The sequence below is a fragment of the Protomyctophum bolini genome, assembly GCF_963924005.1.
Source record: "Protomyctophum bolini genome assembly, chromosome: 4".
Taxonomy (NCBI): Eukaryota; Metazoa; Chordata; class Actinopteri; order Myctophiformes; family Myctophidae; genus Protomyctophum; species Protomyctophum bolini.
Genome location: NC_137865.1, coordinates 11167730 through 11186766, shown reverse-complemented (window position 1 = coordinate 11186766; position 19037 = coordinate 11167730). Strand labels below are relative to the sequence as shown.

General features: G+C 42.0%; 2 protein-coding genes across 5 annotated transcripts; one reads left to right on the top strand and one right to left on the bottom strand.

Moving 5' to 3' along the window:
* Positions 1-346: 346 nt before the first annotated feature.
* LOC308314885 (cytochrome P450 2B4-like) lies at positions 347-8550 on the bottom strand. The gene is made up of 11 exons (XM_080762655.1): positions 8161-8550; positions 6708-6870; positions 6253-6405; positions 5369-5529; positions 4957-5025; positions 4704-4808; positions 4068-4206; positions 3227-3312; positions 3026-3127; positions 2224-2365; positions 347-1134 (listed from the first exon to the last, which is right to left on the bottom strand). The coding sequence occupies exons 1-11, from the start codon at positions 8320-8322 to the stop codon at positions 947-949; spliced, it is 1470 nt and encodes a 489-aa protein (XP_080618781.1). The 5' UTR covers positions 8323-8550; the 3' UTR covers positions 347-946.
* Positions 8551-8554: 4 nt separating this feature from the next.
* psme3ip1 (proteasome activator subunit 3 interacting protein 1) lies at positions 8555-18637 on the top strand. Of its 4 annotated transcripts, XM_080762660.1 has the most exons (10): positions 8555-8706; positions 8919-9049; positions 9996-10075; positions 10252-10407; positions 11000-11098; positions 12727-12849; positions 15578-15698; positions 16473-16561; positions 17163-17345; positions 18115-18637. In XM_080762660.1, exons 4-10 carry the CDS (start codon positions 10263-10265, stop codon positions 18117-18119), a joined length of 765 nt encoding a protein of 254 aa, XP_080618786.1. In that variant the 5' UTR covers positions 8555-8706; positions 8919-9049; positions 9996-10075; positions 10252-10262; the 3' UTR covers positions 18120-18637. The 4 variants fall into 4 exon arrangements, with proteins under 4 accessions (XP_080618786.1, XP_080618784.1, XP_080618785.1 ...); XM_080762658.1 differs by lacking the exon at positions 18115-18637 and having other exon boundaries at positions 10020-10075; positions 17163-17416; XM_080762659.1 differs by lacking the exon at positions 18115-18637 and having other exon boundaries at positions 10000-10075; positions 17163-17416.
* The last annotated feature ends 400 nt before the right edge of the window (positions 18638-19037 follow it).

Sequence of the window (19037 nt, the reverse complement as noted above, 5' to 3'; positions counted from 1 at the left end):
AACAGAAAAGTCTTATTGCACTAAACCTATATTAAACTCACTTTGCCACTCGATTTGCCACTCTCTTTATGCATGCACATACCCTCTATAGGGATGCTGGTGTGGTGATGGTTAAACGTCTGAATGAAGTTATGTCCTAATAATGGAAATGGATATATTCATACTATCCGTTCATATTCATTTTCAACATACTAAAGATTTACGTACCATAATATCATATACCGGTAAATGGTTGTAAAAACGAACTGTCATTCAGGGGTACCAAGTTGAGTCAAGAAATCAGGTTATTACACTAATAATAAATGAATACAAACCTTAATCATGAGTTAAATAATAATAATAATAATAATAATAAACCTTTATTTGTATAGCACCTTTCATGACCTTTCAGCTCAAAGTGCTTTACAGAGTAATGGAGAAAAAAGAAATAAAAGAAAAGCATGAATAATTAGTTACAAAAGCACTACTTGTATCGGTTTGTGTCATTATGTCTGCTACTCAGACTTCTCCTATGTTACATAAATTGGACTTAAGGAATTAAAAAATGCTGCCATATAGAAGCATTAAAATATTACATTATGACTGTCTGACACACACACACACACACACACACACACACACACACACACACACACACACACACACACACACACAAGCATCGCTTTAGGTACAATAATAGAAAGACAAAAGATGGGCCCGCACAGCGGTTAATCCGTCCCTGATTGGCGGATGGCCTTAAAGTGCCCCTACTGTACATTCAGTAGGACGTTATTTGTAAAAAATGTAGCTAAGATTACATTTTGCTTAACTTATGTACAAATCTTACAATGGACCGTTACGTTCAGAGACATCAAGAGTAGTGACATATTTTCTCTCCCCCTTGTGCTTTCAGATACGCACGCAACAGTCCTCATAGTTCCTCTCTCTTTCTTTCTCCAGAATTCTCCTACTTTACATCTCTCTGTCGGATCCCCATGCGGTAGGGTTTTGGGGTCAGAGTGACCCCAAACACGGGGATGTAGTCTGGCTGTCCTGCATCCTCTGGCCAGATGAACTGGAACCTCCTCAACAGAGTGACCATGATCAGGAAGAGCTCCATACGGGCCAGACCCTCTCCCAGGCACATGCGGGGACCTGGTTCATGTAAGGACATTCTGTCAGTGAATGAATGGTAGCAAAAGAGACGCCTTTTGCATGCATTAGCGCATTGGTCAACGTGCATGTGATATGTAGTACATTTGTAGTACATTTTATGATTACAGTATAAACGATCAAGAAATTACAGATGTTAATAATAAGATTTAGTCATAGTTTGAAGTCACAAACTCATTGGCTATCTGTCCACCCAGATCATTAACATTTACACTCAAACTTAATCCTAATCACTTTTTCTCCCTTGCGGTGCTCTATAATACAGCAGTCATCAATTTAAGTTGATGTGGATCAATGCTTGCCCACTGGTCATCCCTAACATCCCCATGACCATCATACTGCTCCCACCTGTCCAGCAGATGGCACTGTCCCCCCCTCTCTTATCTACTGTATGTCATTGTGTTGATTGACCATTGGGTCTCTACTACTGTGTTGTGTTCTTCTGAAGACAGAACAGGCCAAACGTTAATAATGTTAATAACACTCATCTTTTACTTTCTCAAAAAAAAAGTTGCCCTTTAACTTGTTCTTTCCTGCACTTGGGCCCTTCTTAAAATCCTCACTGCAGGGCTGGGCTGGGCTCAACGGCTTAGTAGTTCTAGTGATAACTAAGGTGTGTGCTATGCAAATGAACATACACGTATTTTATTGTGATAACGGGGCCAAAGTACAGTATGTCCGGTAATTAAACCCCAGATACAGGCTTGATGTGCAATTAAAGGATCAACAACTGCTAGTTTTGGCACTTCATGAATGTACTCTCTTTTCTTCCCCTACCCCCCATATCCATGTTTTATAGTTATATAGTTTATATTGTATTGCATGTTTTTTCTTTATCTTATCTTTTAAATGTGCTATTAACCAATATGGTCAAGGTCAATGTCAAGATTCTTTATTGTTACTTCCACAGTACACACTCACACATACTGTATATGGGGGCAAAATATTCTCCCCAGTGCGACATGCATGTAACCCAGAAAATAATTAATTAAAAAACAAATGACTTAAACTCAGTGTTCTCTCATACCCAGATTGGAAACCAGACAAACCGCTTTGAAAGAACCTACTCACCTGCAGAAAAGGGCATGAAGGCATCTGGTTTAACAAACTCTCCCTGGTCATTAAGGAAGTTTTCAGGGTTGAAATCATTAGGGAATTTCCACTGTCCCTCTTCAGACAGTACGGAGGATAGATTGGGAATGATCATAGTACCCTGGGGGGAAACAGAAACAAAACAAAAACATTAGAAAGAAATTAAGAAACTGTGTAGTTTATTTATGTTACCACTGTAAAACCTTTGCTATGCCTCATACCATATGATCACAGATACATTCGTATCATGAATCTAGAGACTTTTGGTGGGCTGGTCATTTTGAAAGTGGCTCTCAAGTAAAATAAAGTGTGGGCACCCGTGCTATAGAGCTAACAAGTGATGCAATTTTTTTTCACCAGCGCAGGTTCCAGAGGTAGAAATCCCATATTTCTACATAGACGTTTAGAACAATCCGGAGAATTGGAACCACGGCAACCATAATCCTGATAAATCATGACCATAAAACATTTGAATTCTCTTCATTAAAATTGGACAATGCAAAAAAGGCAAAGGTAAAAGACTGTACCAACCTGAGCAGTTAGGGATTCAGTGTCTCGCTCAAGGACATTTTGACAATAATAGTACAATAATAACACATTTACATGGCGCTTTTCTTATTACCCAAAGTTGCTTTACAAACAAAACAACTTTTTTACGAGAGAAAGTTAATAACTAGGCTAGTAACACAGGGGGGTCCCAGGATCGAATTCAGGAAGCTTCCGAATCCCAAGCTCTACCTTCTGAGCCACTGACATGCCCATAACACCTGTCTCTTCTTACCCTGGGTATGGAGTATCCCATGAGCTCTGTGTCTTTAGTGGTACAGTGGAAGACACTGAGAGGAACAGTGCTCGCTATCCTCTGGACCTCATGGGTCATAGCCTGTATGGACAGAGAACCATTACACACACAGTGTCATCGTATATGATCCACAAAATGTCAGTCAATCAGAAACATTGATCAATTATGATGTCACCTAACCTGGACGTAGGGCATCTGGTGCCTGTCGTCATAACTGGCATTGTCCTTTCCCTCTAACACCCGGTCTATCTCCTGCTGACAGCGTTCTAAGAGAGAACGTGGTATTTTCATAAACTGCTACAATATATAATAGCATGTTAGAACGTAACATGAAGGACAAGACAGAGAATACACAGTAGAATCCTCTGTGTCATTTCACAAAACCGGGAAAGCATCTGTATCATTTTAGATTTTTGCATTGGCTATTAAACAAATATATAAGATATACAAGCTCACAGTGTGTCACTTTGTGACGCACTGCAAGCTTCTGATATTTGTGAACATTTTTGATTTTCAGAGGTCCTTGGAAGTTACCCACAGCACACATTCTAGATCCAGAGTTGAACACAATTACAATTTAGGCATTAACAGACGCTCTTAATCCAGAGCGATTTACATTAAGCAAGAACAAAAAAGCATGGGAATACATCACATAAAAAGCATTTACTGTATCATGAAACATGCGTAAGCTAAGAAAGTAACAGTGGGATATCTATATAATGAAACTATACATATAAACTATACATATACTGTATACTGTACTATGCTATACATATGTACTATGACGTACGTGCTATGACTACATACAATGCAATTATAGTGCTGTCTACATAACATGCTATAAGTCTGTATCAAATGCTATCTAAGTCTACAGAAATACTATCTAAGTAACACAGTAACCTCTTACCCAGTACAACCAACAGAGTGCAAGGTCATGATGAACCGTAGTCAACCTGAACCAACAACAGTATGTGATCCAAGAAATTGAGTGCCAACGTGTGTACTACAACAAAGTACTTACCCTGTACTTGTGGATAGGTCATAAGGTAAAGGAAGCCAGTAAGCAGGGTGTTGGATGTAGTGTCAGTCCCAGCAAAGTGCAGATCCAGAACGTATGTGATTAGCTGCGGCTCTGAAAATGTTGAGCCATCATCCCCTCTCTGGACAGAACACAGTGAGGTACGTTTGGAGAATGAGGAGGGGAGGGCTTACATTTTCAAAATGCATCCTATATTAATATCTTAAGGTATACTGTATCAGGGTTTCCTGTACATCCAGAGTAGTCTAGATGCACGCATGGGGATGCGCAATATATGGACAAAATGTGATACCTTAACATAGCTCTGATCGGAAACCTCTCCCTCCACTATAGCTCTGAGTCGAGATGAGTTCCTCTACGTAAGGGGCTGGCAGAGTAACCCTAACATCAACTCAGTAAAATGAATACAACAATACAAGAACTACTGGGGCGAGGCAAGCTCGCATTGTAGGGTAACCGAAACGCTTTCCCCAAAACACACTCATCCCCATTTTGTAGGGCCTATAAATACAACACTAGTATATAGTTACTGCTCCGAGACAGTGAACTTAAAGAAATATCACAAAATCTAGTCAGACCATGATGCATGCCATGCATGCATTATTCGTGTACACTCACCTTATCCAGTTCATCCAGGTAGCAGTCAATGAAGTCTTGTGGTTTCCCAGGGATTCTAGTCTTTTTATGCTCCGTTACTATACGAGTTGACTGTGCCTGACATTGCTGAGAAAGAGACACTAAAGGCATTAATTTGGAAAAATGGTGCCATTCGTTTATTAATTTAAGCCACAGTAATCTTTTTCATATGTTTTGGTTGTATTAAAAAAGGATAAGAGGTCATGATTTTGAACCCCAGGCCCAGCAAACATACCTCAACATTCTTAAAGGCTCTCATGAAGGGAAGCGGAAGGTAACGGATCATGTGACAGGAGTCATACAACTGGGGAAAGAGAAATCATTAATCCAATTTGACCCACTATAAATGGAATGTCACCTATGAATTTGTCTGTTATATGGCCTTAGAGAGCCCTTGTTGTTCAAGTATGTAAAAGACTGCTTGTGGAGACATGTAAAAGTGTAAAACTCTAATAATAATATCACTTAAATGCCATTTGGCTGACCAGTTGAAACACTTCTAAACCCATTCATCAGTGATTTATTTGTTCGTAGTTACTGCACTTTGGCTTTTATGGCAGAATAGTTTGGATGATTTCCAGTACATTTTCCAAGTAATTCACATCAAAGACTGATAAGATGTTTTACCAGTACATCACGTCACCCACCATGGCCCAGGCTCCGTTGGCAATCTTTGCATTTTCAGTGTAGAGGCGAACTATCAGTTTGATGAAGGCGTCGTCGTAATCGTAGCGTGTTCCAAATAGAACCTTGCAGATGATATTGGAGGCTGCATTATGGAACAATAAGTGAGGGTCCATGGTTTTACCTAAAGAGAAAATGAACAGTGAACAATATTGTTACCTGACACAACAGCAAAACATTTAATGTGTGAATGGCTACATTATTAATAACCAAATTCAATTTCATATTTTTAACTGACTGTTAGTAAAGATGGCAACAATGATGATGTGCCTTATTGTTTTTTGGAAGCATACTGTAAGAGACATTTGAGCCATGTTGTTTCTTATTTGATGACATCACTGCAGGCCATTAACCCTGTCCCTAATCAAGCGCAGGTGTTGCTGATGGGAGAGACTTTGTTTCAGGAAAGCTGTGGTCTGTGTCCATTTGACTGTTTTCCCAGCAGTTCAGTAAAACAGTTCACTTATGTTAGGTGGAAGGGTCCTCACCTCAAGCAGGTCACAGGTGGGAAGGGCCACATTGGCAAAAGAAATCCCACAACCTGAGGGTCTACTTTGCCACAACTCTCACACCCATAACCACTTAACCCTACTGACAACTGTACTGTATGATAACTGGCTGTATGTCACTGGCCGGAGAGGATCTATACTTGCTTTTCTCCCTCTACACCAAATCAATTCGCCAATAAATATCACAACACAACGTCTTGTAGATCTGCTATTTTGGCTGAATGTTCGCCTATTTGCCAGAATATCCCCATGCTACGGTTCATGGGGTTAACTCACACCAGATGAGCCTGGACACTTCATGGAGAAGTGGAATAAGTAGACACAGATAACCAACATACCATTGTGCTTCTTCAATGGTTCCATGACGTATTCCAGCTCTTCCAGAATCCTCTCCTCCATGGACTGTTTCCCCAAGCCAAAGTTCCTCAGGGTCATCAGTGCGAAGCGACGATGCTCCCTCCAACCGGGATTGTAGTCCGCCAGAATCACTCCTAATGTATTAGTGCGACGACAGAAAAACTCATTGGAAATGTGTCCAATCAAACACTGATATATCAAGGCCATTTTGTTGGGTTTTAGTTTCAGTCAAGCAAAAGATAATCTCTCATTCTGAGAGACACACACGCACACGCACACGCACACACACACACACACACACACACACACACACACACACACACACACACACACACACACACACACACACACACACACACACACACACACACACACACACACACACACACACACACACACACACACACACACACACACACACACACCACTGTCTCACCTCTCCCTTGGGTTATATCATTGACCATGAGGTCTTGGGGCCGTCCAGCGAAGTCAGCAGCCTTAGTGAGCATTGCCTCTTTCATGGCCTGGAGCCCGTGGATGATCACGGCGGGTCTATGGCCAATGAACAGACTGTAGACATTACCATACGTCTTGCCCAGCTGTGTAGGAGACAAGACAGACAGTCAAGGAGTGTTGTTGACCTTGACATACCTGTATACATCTATGCTGATTTACGACAGGGAAAAGTCCAATCAACACACAGAAAATAAATGGTCAACTAACAGTATTGAAAAAGGATGGGATGTCCGCACACTGAATTGTAGCTCCCAGGACAATTCGACCACTGTGGGTCTTCGTCAGGTATGACGAAGACCCAAAGTGGTCGAAACCTTGTAACAAATAAAGAATTTTCCTGGGAGCTACAATTCAGTGTGCGGACATCCCTTCCTTTTTCATTGTACGTATTTTTGACCAGCACCTGTAGAATTTCTGGAGATGTGCTTGCTTCCTGTCGTATCCTACAACTAACAGTATTGTCCATGTTTCTAATATATTTAATTAAAAATAAATATTGATATATTCAACTCAAACTAGTGCTGCTGTTCACCCATAAAATGGTTGTACAATGCACATAAACAGCCTTTAAATATATTCTAACTATATATATAGCCATATGGTTGCAGTTGTTATTTTGCCCCTTTGATGATGTCAAGGCAGGATTTGCTCAAGGCCAAGGTTGCCAGTGTATATAACAAGGTCCCAGGACCCAGGTGTTGCTGATTGATTGGCAGAGATAAACAGTTTTCAAAGCTACCTCCCGTATCAGTTTTGATATTTAGCTGCCAGTTGTCAGTATTGTGTAATGTATGTGTAAATACAAGAACATGGCACATGGCAACAAGTCAACACTCTCTAGTACTAGACAGTACACTTTGTCACAGCACAGGTTGTGACCATGCCTGTTATTTATTGTTATGTCAGGCAGAAACTCGTGAATTAATGGCCTTCTGTGTCATTCTGTCACACAAAAATAGCAATAATAGCCAATCTACAAGCTCAAACGTGTGGCTGCGTGAAATGTTTTGAGCTTGTAGATCTGCTATTTCTGCTACATGTGTTAATATTTGAATTCCCATTCAAATATATTTTAATGGGCCGAGTTGCCCATGTATGGCCAGCCTAACAAATGCAATACCGCAGAGGAATTGACTGCAGAATTCTACTAGTGTTTTGTGTACTCAGCCAATAATGAATTGCTGCGACTTAATTGGGGTCAGCTCAGCCATGTGGTATAATATCCATCATGACATTAATTTAGCACGTAGCAGTGTGATTAATCCCAAAAAGCAGATATAGCTAATCAAATACATGTTGCAGTCTAAAAAACATGTAGAAAGTGCCCTTTAAATGAACACTATTTATTCAGTGAAAAAAAAAATCTTTCTTACCCTTTCAAAGTCCTTCATGGGGTTTTCTATGCCAAGTTGCAGCAGGTTGCCCAGGAGGGGCAGAGGAGTGGGTCCAGGGGGGAAGTTCTTGGGCCTTTGCGGTCTGAGGAGGTAGAATAGGAGACCGACACAGAGCCATAGCAGGACGATCGAACCCAACATGGTGAACTTGAAGTGAACACAACACGACAGGACAGGACTGGATTCTAATCTGCTGCACAGCCAGCCTGGCTGTCTGACTGTATGTTGGACTCAGAGCAGGGGAAGTTGCTCAATTCTGGACTATGAACAAATCAGCAAGGCTTCCTCTGTCCTCTCTCTCTCCGCCCACAAACTCTGTCTATTAAGAACAAGTCAACTGGCCCATCTCCAATTCTCCATCTCTCTGCTGGCCGGAAAGCTGACCTCTTTCTGCACACTGCACTGCACTCCCTGCTGTAGTTTAGTAAACAACACCGTGATTGTTTTATTTAAATGGACCATGGTTCATCTGACTGACCCAATGAATGGCTCAGGTGTGATCGACTGACTCGATGTTGGACTCAGGTAACACTGCAAAGACACACACACACACACACACACACACACACACACACACACACACGCGCGCGCGCGCGCGCGCGCACACACACACACACACACACACACACACACACACACACACACACGCGCGCCAATATAGAAATACTGCATGCACATCGCCTGGCAGTTGATTAAACATATTATTAATATGATTTTTTTCCCCTCTTCAATTTCAGTTTAATCCGAGAAGACGAGAACAACAAGTCGGAACTCATATTTTAGTGCCAAGAGCCGAGCCACATTGACTGCGACACAGGTTTTCATGTTTGGGTTGTTGTGCCGATAAGAGCTAGCTTTAAATACCTCGGTAAGTTGTGCAGCTTAAAATAACCATTGCATGGTTATACTTAGTTTACAGAGCTTTATCTTTTATCTTTACCTGCATATATTGTGTTAATGGCTTAAAACGGTGCACTTGAATTTACAGCATTATTGGAGACTATTCCTGATGAGTTTCTTTGCTTGGAATGCTTGCTATGCTAACATGAACCCTGGCTGTCCATGGTGGCCGTGTGGGGGTGTAGCGCGCTGTACTGTAGCTGTCACACACAGTAGGCTACTAGATCATGTTACTCTACGCTATTGTAGAGATAGACATTAATTCAAATGTTGGATTAGTTACCAACGTTCGGATAGTGGTATGATGAATCTTATGATGAATTTAACAAGGTGGACCCTCTTGTAAACAAGTAATGCTTTATTGGGTAGTCCACTCACAGTTTTTGTATAGAAATGTACTGTATTTCTGCAAACTGTTAATTAATACTTCAATCAATCAAAAGTGTATAATGTCTGCTTGAATGGCCTAACCTAGTTCTTCAGCTAGCATTAGTGACGTAACATTTGCAAAATGTTTCACCAGCTGTGTGTACTGTCATGTGTGCCAACGGGTCTGACACAAATAAAGACGTAATTTATTCTGATCGCGATTCTCAAGGACTAGTTTCATTTGTTGCTGCAATGACTAACGTTGGCCGCAAGAGGGAGCCAAAGTCCCTAGAATGAACTTCACTCCAGTCTAGTCTAGACTGTAACTTTACCATTGATGATCTCACATGCACACATGTTCAATAATTAATCACTATTTACACGGTATTGTGTTTAGTTGACCTTGGCTGTAGTTCTGTAACCAGAAAGGCATGACTATATGCCCAGCTTGTGCATATCCCTCTGGTCTACATACCTTGTATGTTTAATGCAGAGATATCTTGAGAAATTAAATAATTCTGATCTGCTGATTTAATACATTGCAGAAAGTGTGTGCGTTTCTCCGACAGATGGGCCCATGGTTGTGAGTCTTCAGTCTTCTCATTTGGTTAAACACGTGCAGGAGGTAGGTAGTACTAGGTTGTATGGCTTTGTGATCCAAAATGAGTTGACTTATTATATTCTAAACCTGTTTTACTGAAACAGTATTATGTTGACTGATGTGCACCAGCTGCAAGGTTTTTACGTGTGTGTGTGTGTGTGTGTGTGTGTGTGTGTGTGATTATTCACATGCACTGGAAGGGTCGGTGGTGATGGCAGCAGCTACAGGAGGTGGGTCAGGGCCCTCGGGCGGTGTCGACCTAAGCCGGAAGTTTGTTTCTGAGTCGGAGCTCGACGAGAAGAGGAAGAAGAGACAGGAGGAATGGGAGAAAGTCAGGAAACCAGAAGACCCAGAAGGTAAGACCCACCTGCCCCCCCTCCCCCTTCACACACGCTTGATTCTTTGAAGATTAAAAGGCCTTTCAAACAGGAAGTGACGGGAAGCACACGTTTTTGCCTGGATCAAGGTCTGTTGGAAGAGGGGCGCGACAACGCAAGCGTAAAAAACTAATTCACGGGACCGCGCTCACGTGAATACGCTTGCGTTGTCGCACCGCGACTGCTCCGCGCAAAAACGCAGGTCTCATTGAAAATGAACTATAGGCGTGTTATATCGCTTCACGTTTGAGAGGCCCTTTAGATTACATAAAATCATCTAGACCAGTGGTTCTCAACATTTTCAGGCCGTGCCCCCCCCCTCCCCTCAAAATGAACCGGGGACCCCCCCAAACTGACAAGAACTTGGAATTGTAGGAGTTGGGGCATTACATTTAGTTTGATTGGTCCCACAGATAAATGCTGTGAAAATTCAGTAATTCAGCAGATCTACAACTAACCCTAACCCCCAAATCACGACCCACCGGTTGAGAACCACAGATCTAGACCCACGGTCATTAAACAACTGTCTATGTACAATGTGTGTGAATTAGTCTGTCTGCTCCTTCCTTAGAGGCCCCAGAGGAGGTGTATGATGGTCGCACTCTCTTTGAAAAGCTGCAAGAGCAGAAGGATAAAAAACAGGAAGAGTATGAAGAGCAGTTCAAGTTTAGTAAGTATTTCTGACTTTTGTGTTTACAGTTTTGTCTTGTGTGTATTATGTCCTCAAAAGCAGATCAACTATACTAAAGCTCATCATGCCACAAGGAAAACGTGCTGTTTCATTACATTAAGGTGAAAGTTCGATCCTAGTTGAATAATATATATAATAATAATAATAATAATCTTAGATTGACATTGTTCTTGTGAAGCACTTTTGTACTTTTAGAGGAGGTGAAGTATTTGTAAAGATTGATATTTCCATTTAGCCAAATCAGACATGCAGTAGTGTGGTGGCTCTATTGTTGGTTCCAAACATTTCCAACAAACGCACTGATGCACCCAGAGACTTTGGATGTATGCAGATCAAAGAAACAGATTGTCCACAGATTCAATGTCATTTTTGGTTGCATTTACTTTCCTTTCGTGTAGAGTGCAGATACATTACAATACAAGGCACATTCTCTTTTCCTTATGGCATGATCTCTGTGTTGTGCTGCCTTTAAAAACTGTTTGTCCACCAGGTGCATGCCGCTCCCCAATCACCCAGGCCTACTTATACCCTCTGGCAAGCAATTAGGCCTGGAGAGGCGTGCCCCTGTTGTCCAAACAATAATTCAATTATAACCAATCCAACCAAAGCCCAATAATGCCAAATAGCTACAACAATTGTGATAATAATAGCAATAATAAATAGACATACGGTACAAACAGTGAGGAGTAGAGTAGACTATCTCCACACAAGTTGACAGCCTGTATTCGCGCATTATGATTTTGCATCTTCATTCAGAAACTTCATACATAGTAACTTTAACTTACTGCATGTTTTACAGGGTCAGCGGTGCCGCACCATTATTGATTGATTGATTTTATTTAGTGGTAACAAAAGAGCACAGAGCTGCTTTCCGAAGTCAGCAATCACATGAGGATGTAAACACAAGAAAGCCTGTCGGCTTATTTCCATTGGCATTCTTAAATTATTATTTTTATTGGTCGTGTGGTTGTTGAGCGGTACACACTACACACCGCTCCAATGACTGGCCACACGTGTCCCTATGTTCGTATGGCTGTCCGTTTGGGCTATGAACAGCTGGGAGACCTAAAGTGGCACTGTTGAGCAACACAAAGGGCCACTCACACTGAGCACCATAACTATAACAATAAATGTATAACTATTAAACTAACAATAAAAACTGTACTGTACAGTACAGTACAGTAACTATCAAATCAAAACTATGCAAAAAAGAAAAAACAGTTAACGACTGTGTGATGGTTATGTTCACACTTCACACATGCGTGCCTGAAGGGAAATGGCCAATGCATGCTGAACGTGACGATGGAACCTGATGCAAATTTTCTTTGCAGAAGGAACCTCCAAGCTAGAATGGAAGTGAACGAGACGTGACCGTTTCACTTGTGCATGTGTGACAAATTCTGCACAAATGTCTTGCCATACAATTATTTCAATTCTCCTTATCACAGGCCTTATGTTGGCACGATTGAACTTAACCTTCTACTGTAGATTAGAAAAGCGTCACACATGTCGAAATTGGCTTTTTATGGACTGTCATCCGAATAATTAATTTATTCCACTTCACTTCAGCGTGGTGAGCGTGTATGTTTTTGTTTCCATGGCAATAGAGAACATGGTGAAGGGATTGGACGAGGATGAGAGCCACTTCCTGGACGAGGTCTCCCGGCAACAGAGCCTGGTGGAGAAGCAGCGCAGAGACGAAGAGAAGAAGGAGCTGTTGGAATATAGAATATCCTTTATATTTGGAAACGGGAGATGTTCTTTTTACCAATGGGCCACATGGCACGGTAAACGTTGGTTCCTAAACGCTACTTGATGAATTCCTTTTATACCTCATTCTAAATCTCTAATACACAAATCGCCCCTTTTCCACTGTATTGATGCTTGTATTGCCGTACGATTGCCAAAACATGGCTGCCGACCTCGATGTCCGGGCTAGTGTGGAGTGGTCTTCCTGGGTGCTTTTCCAACTTGAGGATTTATTTTAATTGGCACGCACACGTGTGCTCACAGTGCGCACACACCTTCTGTTCCTTTTTAAAGGCACCTCATAAACCCTCAAAGCTACAACGTCACGTGTCGTGCAGCAGTTTGACCAACAGCATTTCTATATTTACTCCACAGCAGTGGCAAAACGGAGCACACTGTATATGCACTCAGATATAAGGCATACTGTAGTGTACCTGTATATCTCCTTCTAAAAATACTGAGCGATTACTGAGCACTCTTCAATGTTGAGAGAGCCGATGGAATGATGTTTTTAATATTTTTATACTGACTGAGCACTCTTCAATGTCGAGAGAGCCTATGGAATGATGTTTTTTATCCTTCTAGCTCTTCATGTGTGTTCGATTACACAATCCAGTTAGTCTCTGGGTATGTTGTTCTGATTTCTGACCATGACTGGTTGAAGTTTGAACAAATATTGAAGAGATATTTTGATCAAATAGCTGCTCTGTGGATTGCAGTTATCTGCTATTTTCAATAGCCAACGCAAAAATGACACGCAGATGCTTTCCCGGTTGCAATGGGGGAACAGGTCTCAACGTTTTTTAATGTATAAAATATGTTCAAATTAAGAAAAATATGTTCTTGCCAGAAACAAGAATCATAAAACACGGGACGTGATGTTAAGACTGTCCATTGTGCCAGAAACAAGAAGCTTTGTTCATGTTAATTTGCGTGTACTGTTAAAAAACAAGACTTTGAGACCTGTTGCACTGTGCAATGTGAGTCAGTGAGGAGATTATTTTTTTGGAACAATATAAATATTTTTAATCATTGGAGCAAATATTACAGTGGGTGTGTGCGCAGGTAAAATCTAATTTAACTGAGAATGTAAAAATTTACCCAAACACACCAGACGATTTTACTGTGCACTCATACTGTAGGCAAAATAAATACTAATTTAGATGGTTAAGAACAGTACACAATACATACTGTAGGACAATCAACTGCTGACTGCTCCACAGTTATTGTGCATTGTTGTTGGGCTGTGTACAACAATACAGTTGTTTTGTCCTTTTGTCTCCATCTCCCTGTCTCCGCATCCATTTGTCTGCTGACAGAGAAGTTGAAAAGAGAATTGGGTTGTCGTGGAAACTGTATCGCAGGCTGGTAGCTACGGTGACAGCTGTGAATGTACATGCACGTCATAACGCCAGCAAGAAACATGCACACACCTTAGCACTGTAAAACCTCATTGGGCAGATCCATTCTTTACATAATAACATAGGCCTACGTAAATGCACCGCTACTCTGCCTCCGAGTGTCATTCTCTGCCTCACTCTCCATCTCTCAGGTCACTGGCTCCTATTGTCACTCTACCACATCCCTGCCCTGCGTGTCACCACTGCCGCACTCATTCATTGCGTCTTTCAGTTGTGCATTCTTGATTTATCTAACTCGAGTCTTTATCGGCCTTCCTCTTTTTGTCATAACCCCCCCCCACACACACTCCATTATGCCCCTTGTGGCTTTGACTGTGAGGTTTTTCTTAGCTATTGTAACCTGGCCCCGTTATCCAGGACAGTGACGTAGATCAGCCCAATGTTCCTTCTGAAGGTTAAGACTCAGATACCAACGTCCTTACTGCTGATAATGGCATGGCAGTCTGATTCCTGAACTGGTTGTGTGTCTGATATGTACTAGGTACAAGTCAATATATTTGGCTGTTGTATCAAGTCATTTCTATTACTGTATCTACATTCGGAATGTACTATGTCTGCACATGCTCCTAAGACTGTGCATATGCGTACCTGTTATTCCCAGTGATGTACATTTACTCAATACTGTACTTGAGTATAATGTTTAGATACTTTTACATTCAACATGGGGCTAAATATGTATATTTTCTTTTTACAGAATTTTATGGCGATTCTTAAAAAAAAAAAGATTTACTATAGTCTTACTAGGCACCAGGAAATTACATTTGGCTACAAAAGATCACAGGATCTATTGAATGTGAAGGAGGAGATGACAAACTGTTGTAATTCACTGGGGTCTAGTAGGACTATAGTAAATAATACAAAATTAAATCGCTATAAAATGTTGTAAAAAAATACATAGTTAGTCCCATGTTCGAATGCCCCCGCCCCTGTCAAAAATAGCAAAAATCTCTAAAACGGAAAGCAGCAAATGAAGAAAAAAATAACACCCATCTTTTACTTTCTCTAATAAGAATCTAAAACATAAACCTTGGTTAAAAAAAAAAAGTAAGTATATTTTGATGCCAAATTGCCAATACGTTTGTACTTTTTTCACGTACATTTTGATTACCGTACTTGTATGGTAACTGCAATGGGTTATTGATACTTTTACTTGCGTGAAGCAGAAGAAGAAAAAAAAGTACTACTTCCATCATTAGGTATTCCTCCAGCAATGTCTCAATTTGTACTCCTCCATGTACCGGTTCTCCTCCATGTACCGGTTCACTCTCCTTAACGCTGTGATGTCACAGCGCTCTAGTGAAGCGAGCGGCAACTGGGACTCGCAGAGAGCCTGAAAAAAAGGCGGTGCCTAAAACCACCAGTCACCTGTCTCAAGCACACCTGCTGGCTGGGGCTGTGAAGAGGCGCAGGTACACACACACACACACACACACACACACACACACACACACACAAATGCAGTCCACCAGTCATATTGTGCAAAGGGTTCAAATCGGAGGTTTTCTTTAGCAGTTATATGTGGAAAGAGTTCACATCTTCATTTAGATGGGATTAGAATATGGTATTTTGTCAGAGGTTCTCATTAAGTGGTGTCCGGGACCCACAGGGGTGCGTGAGGGGTTTCCAAGGTGTCCGGGACCCACACGGGTGCGTGAGGGGTTTCCATTGTGTCTCCTATTATTTAATCATCTCTAGAAGTTACTGTAGCCCAAAGAGAGAATGGATACGAATGACTATTCAGATCATAACATTATTAAACTTACTCCACCCTTATCTCACCAGCTTCTGTAGAATTTTGTACTGGATAATCAAATCCAAAAATCCTGTCTTTCTACAAACATTTTACAAATTGTGGTCCATGGCCTAATTCGTATCAATTTGGGCGGTCCTTGATATGAAAATGTTACAGAACCACTGATTTATGTTGCAGGACTTGGATTCAAATAAGCATGGATTGGAAACCCTTAAGGCCAAACCGGAACAATGCAACTCCTTGCAACATGCCATTGGGGATAATGGTTGCATGTTGCAAGTAGTTGCATGGTGAATCGTTGGTGTGGAGTGGGCTTTAGAAAGAGCAGTTCATTTTCGAACCATGTCCTCTTATCAGTACAAAACAGAAACCTGTCGCTCAACACACTGGTTTACCATCCACCTCTGTCTTGACTCTTCCTGTCTTGCAGTTCATCGCAGTCTTCAGATAGCAGTAAAAAACAGAAGGTGGAGACGACAGCAACTGCGACAGCAACAGGAAATGGAGACGGACACACAGGTGGGCTTGTAGCCTGTCTTGGCTAACAGACAGACGGATGAATATATAACATTAAGATGTCTTTTCGCGGCGGGCCATCTGGACTTGCTGAGTGACAGCACAAGCAGATTGAAACAGACTAAAGACAGACTTGCTGCTCACAGTCACAGCCCAGTCCCCTGATAGCTCACTTACATTATACGCACTTATTGTGTGCTCTTGTCAGCACTTGAATGAATTATAAATATGACGAAAATGATTCCTCACACTCTCCTCACACAAAGCAACGAGGGTCATCAGAGCTACACATTGGAACAGATCATAGCAAATTCGTCACATGGCAACCGATAAAACACGGTTTGATGGTGTGATTAATTTAAGTGTTTCCAACTGATTGGGTTGTCATTTTCACTCCCAGCGCCCATGTTGTGTAAGCAGTAACTTACTAATTTGACAAATGGATGCCAGATGACAGTGAATTGACAATTTAAGGACTTTTAAGACTTTTAGTTACCTAAAGCGACCATTACTCCATCCAAAAGTATTCAAAAAGTATTCACAGCTGGGAAAAGGTGGAGAACCACCATACTAAAGAATCTGACAGTGTTGTTTTCCTGTTCAGAGCAGGAGGCAGGAGGAGCCGGGGCAGGTGGGGGTGAACAGACTCCTCGTACCCCCACAGAGTCCCTGGCCTCCTCCCGGGGCGTCTTCCAGCTGCCGTCTGCGGCCGTGTGCGTCGGCGTGCTCCCGGGCCTCGGCGTCTACTCCGGCAGCAGCGACTCCGAGAGCAGCTCAGACAGCGAAGGTAGCGTGGACGCAATCATCTCTCCGTACGCCCGCCACGGCAGGGCCTACAGATAAACACACACACACACACACACACACACACACACACACACACACACACACACACATTACACATGCAGATGGACAGGCATATACGCACACACATAAACTATACCAACAACATGCACACATACAGTATGGGCAGATAATGTGACATGTCTTGGCATGAACCCGATGTGGCAGTTCCGAAAATACACTGTCTCAATCAATGTGAAAGGCCCTACAGCCATGATTGTACGTGCGCATGCACACACACACACACACACACACACACACACACACACACACACACACAGCAGAACTTAGAGATGTATACTGTATAAGCAGTGCCAGCTGAGAAAATTAATGTTCAGGCACTCCTAGAGATGTTCATTCTTCCGTAGCTTATTGGCAGTGACGCAAACAGAGACATATAACACACAGCCTACTCCTATCTGATGTTAGTGTTCCTTCTGGTGTGAGTTTTGCTGTTGCTCTTTGTCACTAGTTATATTTAAATGATATACTACAGCCTAGAAATATATATTCCACAACCATCTCTTCCAAAAGCTGAATAAAATCTTGAGTAAAATGTGCACTGCTCCGCTTTCCAATCAATCCCATTGAGTCGAAATGTCTGTTTTTTATTTGTGCTTGTTGGCATTGTTGCACTCACACATGACACCTCCACCCCCTCCTCCTACCCCCCCGTCCCCTCCTTCCTCAACCCTCAATCGCATCTCACACAGTTTAAGCCGACCAACCCATCCTGCCCAGCCTAACCCTGACGACATCTGCCCCCTCACCCCAACCCCCCACCCAACCAACCAACCAACCCACCCAAGCCACTGCAGCTGTGCTATTGGCTGAGGGAACAGTGATTGGCAGCTGTGTGGAGCATGGAGGCGAGAGGGCTTAGACTGTGTCACATGATTCACACCTTTTCGGTCTCAGCGGGAGGGGAGCGGAGGCCTGCGACCTGGCAGCCTCTCTCCACTGCTCAGATGAAAGGTCTGAACTATTTAATTGAAAATTTCTTTTTTTTTTAAGTGGATGGGTAAATGTAATGGTTTTTGTTTAGTGCGTGTGCTTGTGTTTGTTTTTTTGTTAGTCTTTTGTTCTTCCATTTACAAATGTTATTGCATATTATTTGTGAAAAGAATGCTGGACTTTTTTAACGGGCTGATTGGAAATCTGTCTCCATGGTGATATGAGCTGTTGTTTTCTTGGTCAGAGCCTGAGGGGAGGTAAATAAAGAGCTTTTCCCTTTTACAGAGTGTCTCTCTCTCTCTCTCTCTGTGTGTGTGTGTGTGTGTGTGTGTTGGGGGGGGGGGGGGGGGGGGGGTAATTGAAAATGCTTGCTTGCTTGTTCTGGTGTGTTTCCCCCCCCCCCCTTTTATGATCATATTTGCATCATTACATGGCATGAATGATCTAACCTGACATGGGTGTTTTTAATGTGTTTCAATAGGGCATCATTTGACATGAGAGCCACAAGCTAAAGTTAACGGCATGTGTGCTGATGTAAGGTCATCTCAAGTTCATTCTGGGAAGCCAGTTGCTAAGAGGAAGTCTGATCTGTTGTTCTCAAAAAGGTTAAAAAGGGTTTGGTGTCACTTGAAGAGCCATGACATCTGAACTGAAGAGTGCTGCAAAAGACCACAATTATTTA

Excerpts from the sequence above, each read along its gene's own strand:
- psme3ip1 (XM_080762658.1), top strand. The coding sequence starts at position 10,263 with ATGGCAGCAGCTACAGGAGGTGGGTCAGGGCCCTCGGGCGGTGTCGAC. Across the intron at positions 10,408-10,999 it reads GAAACCAGAAGACCCAGAAG|AGGCCCCAGAGGAGGTGTAT; the intron begins GTAAGACCCACC and ends CTCCTTCCTTAG. Across the intron at positions 12,850-15,577 it reads GGAGCTGTTGGAATATAGAA|GCGCTCTAGTGAAGCGAGCG; the intron begins TATCCTTTATAT and ends TGTGATGTCACA.
- LOC308314885 (XM_080762655.1), bottom strand. The coding sequence starts at position 8,322 with ATGTTGGGTTCGATCGTCCTGCTATGGCTCTGTGTCGGTCTCCTATTC. Across the intron at positions 6,871-8,160 it reads CCATGAAGGACTTTGAAAGG|CTGGGCAAGACGTATGGTAA; the intron begins GTAAGAAAGATT and ends TCTCCTACACAG. Across the intron at positions 2,366-3,025 it reads TGGGATACTCCATACCCAGG|GGTACTATGATCATTCCCAA; the intron begins GTAAGAAGAGAC and ends GTTTCCCCCCAG.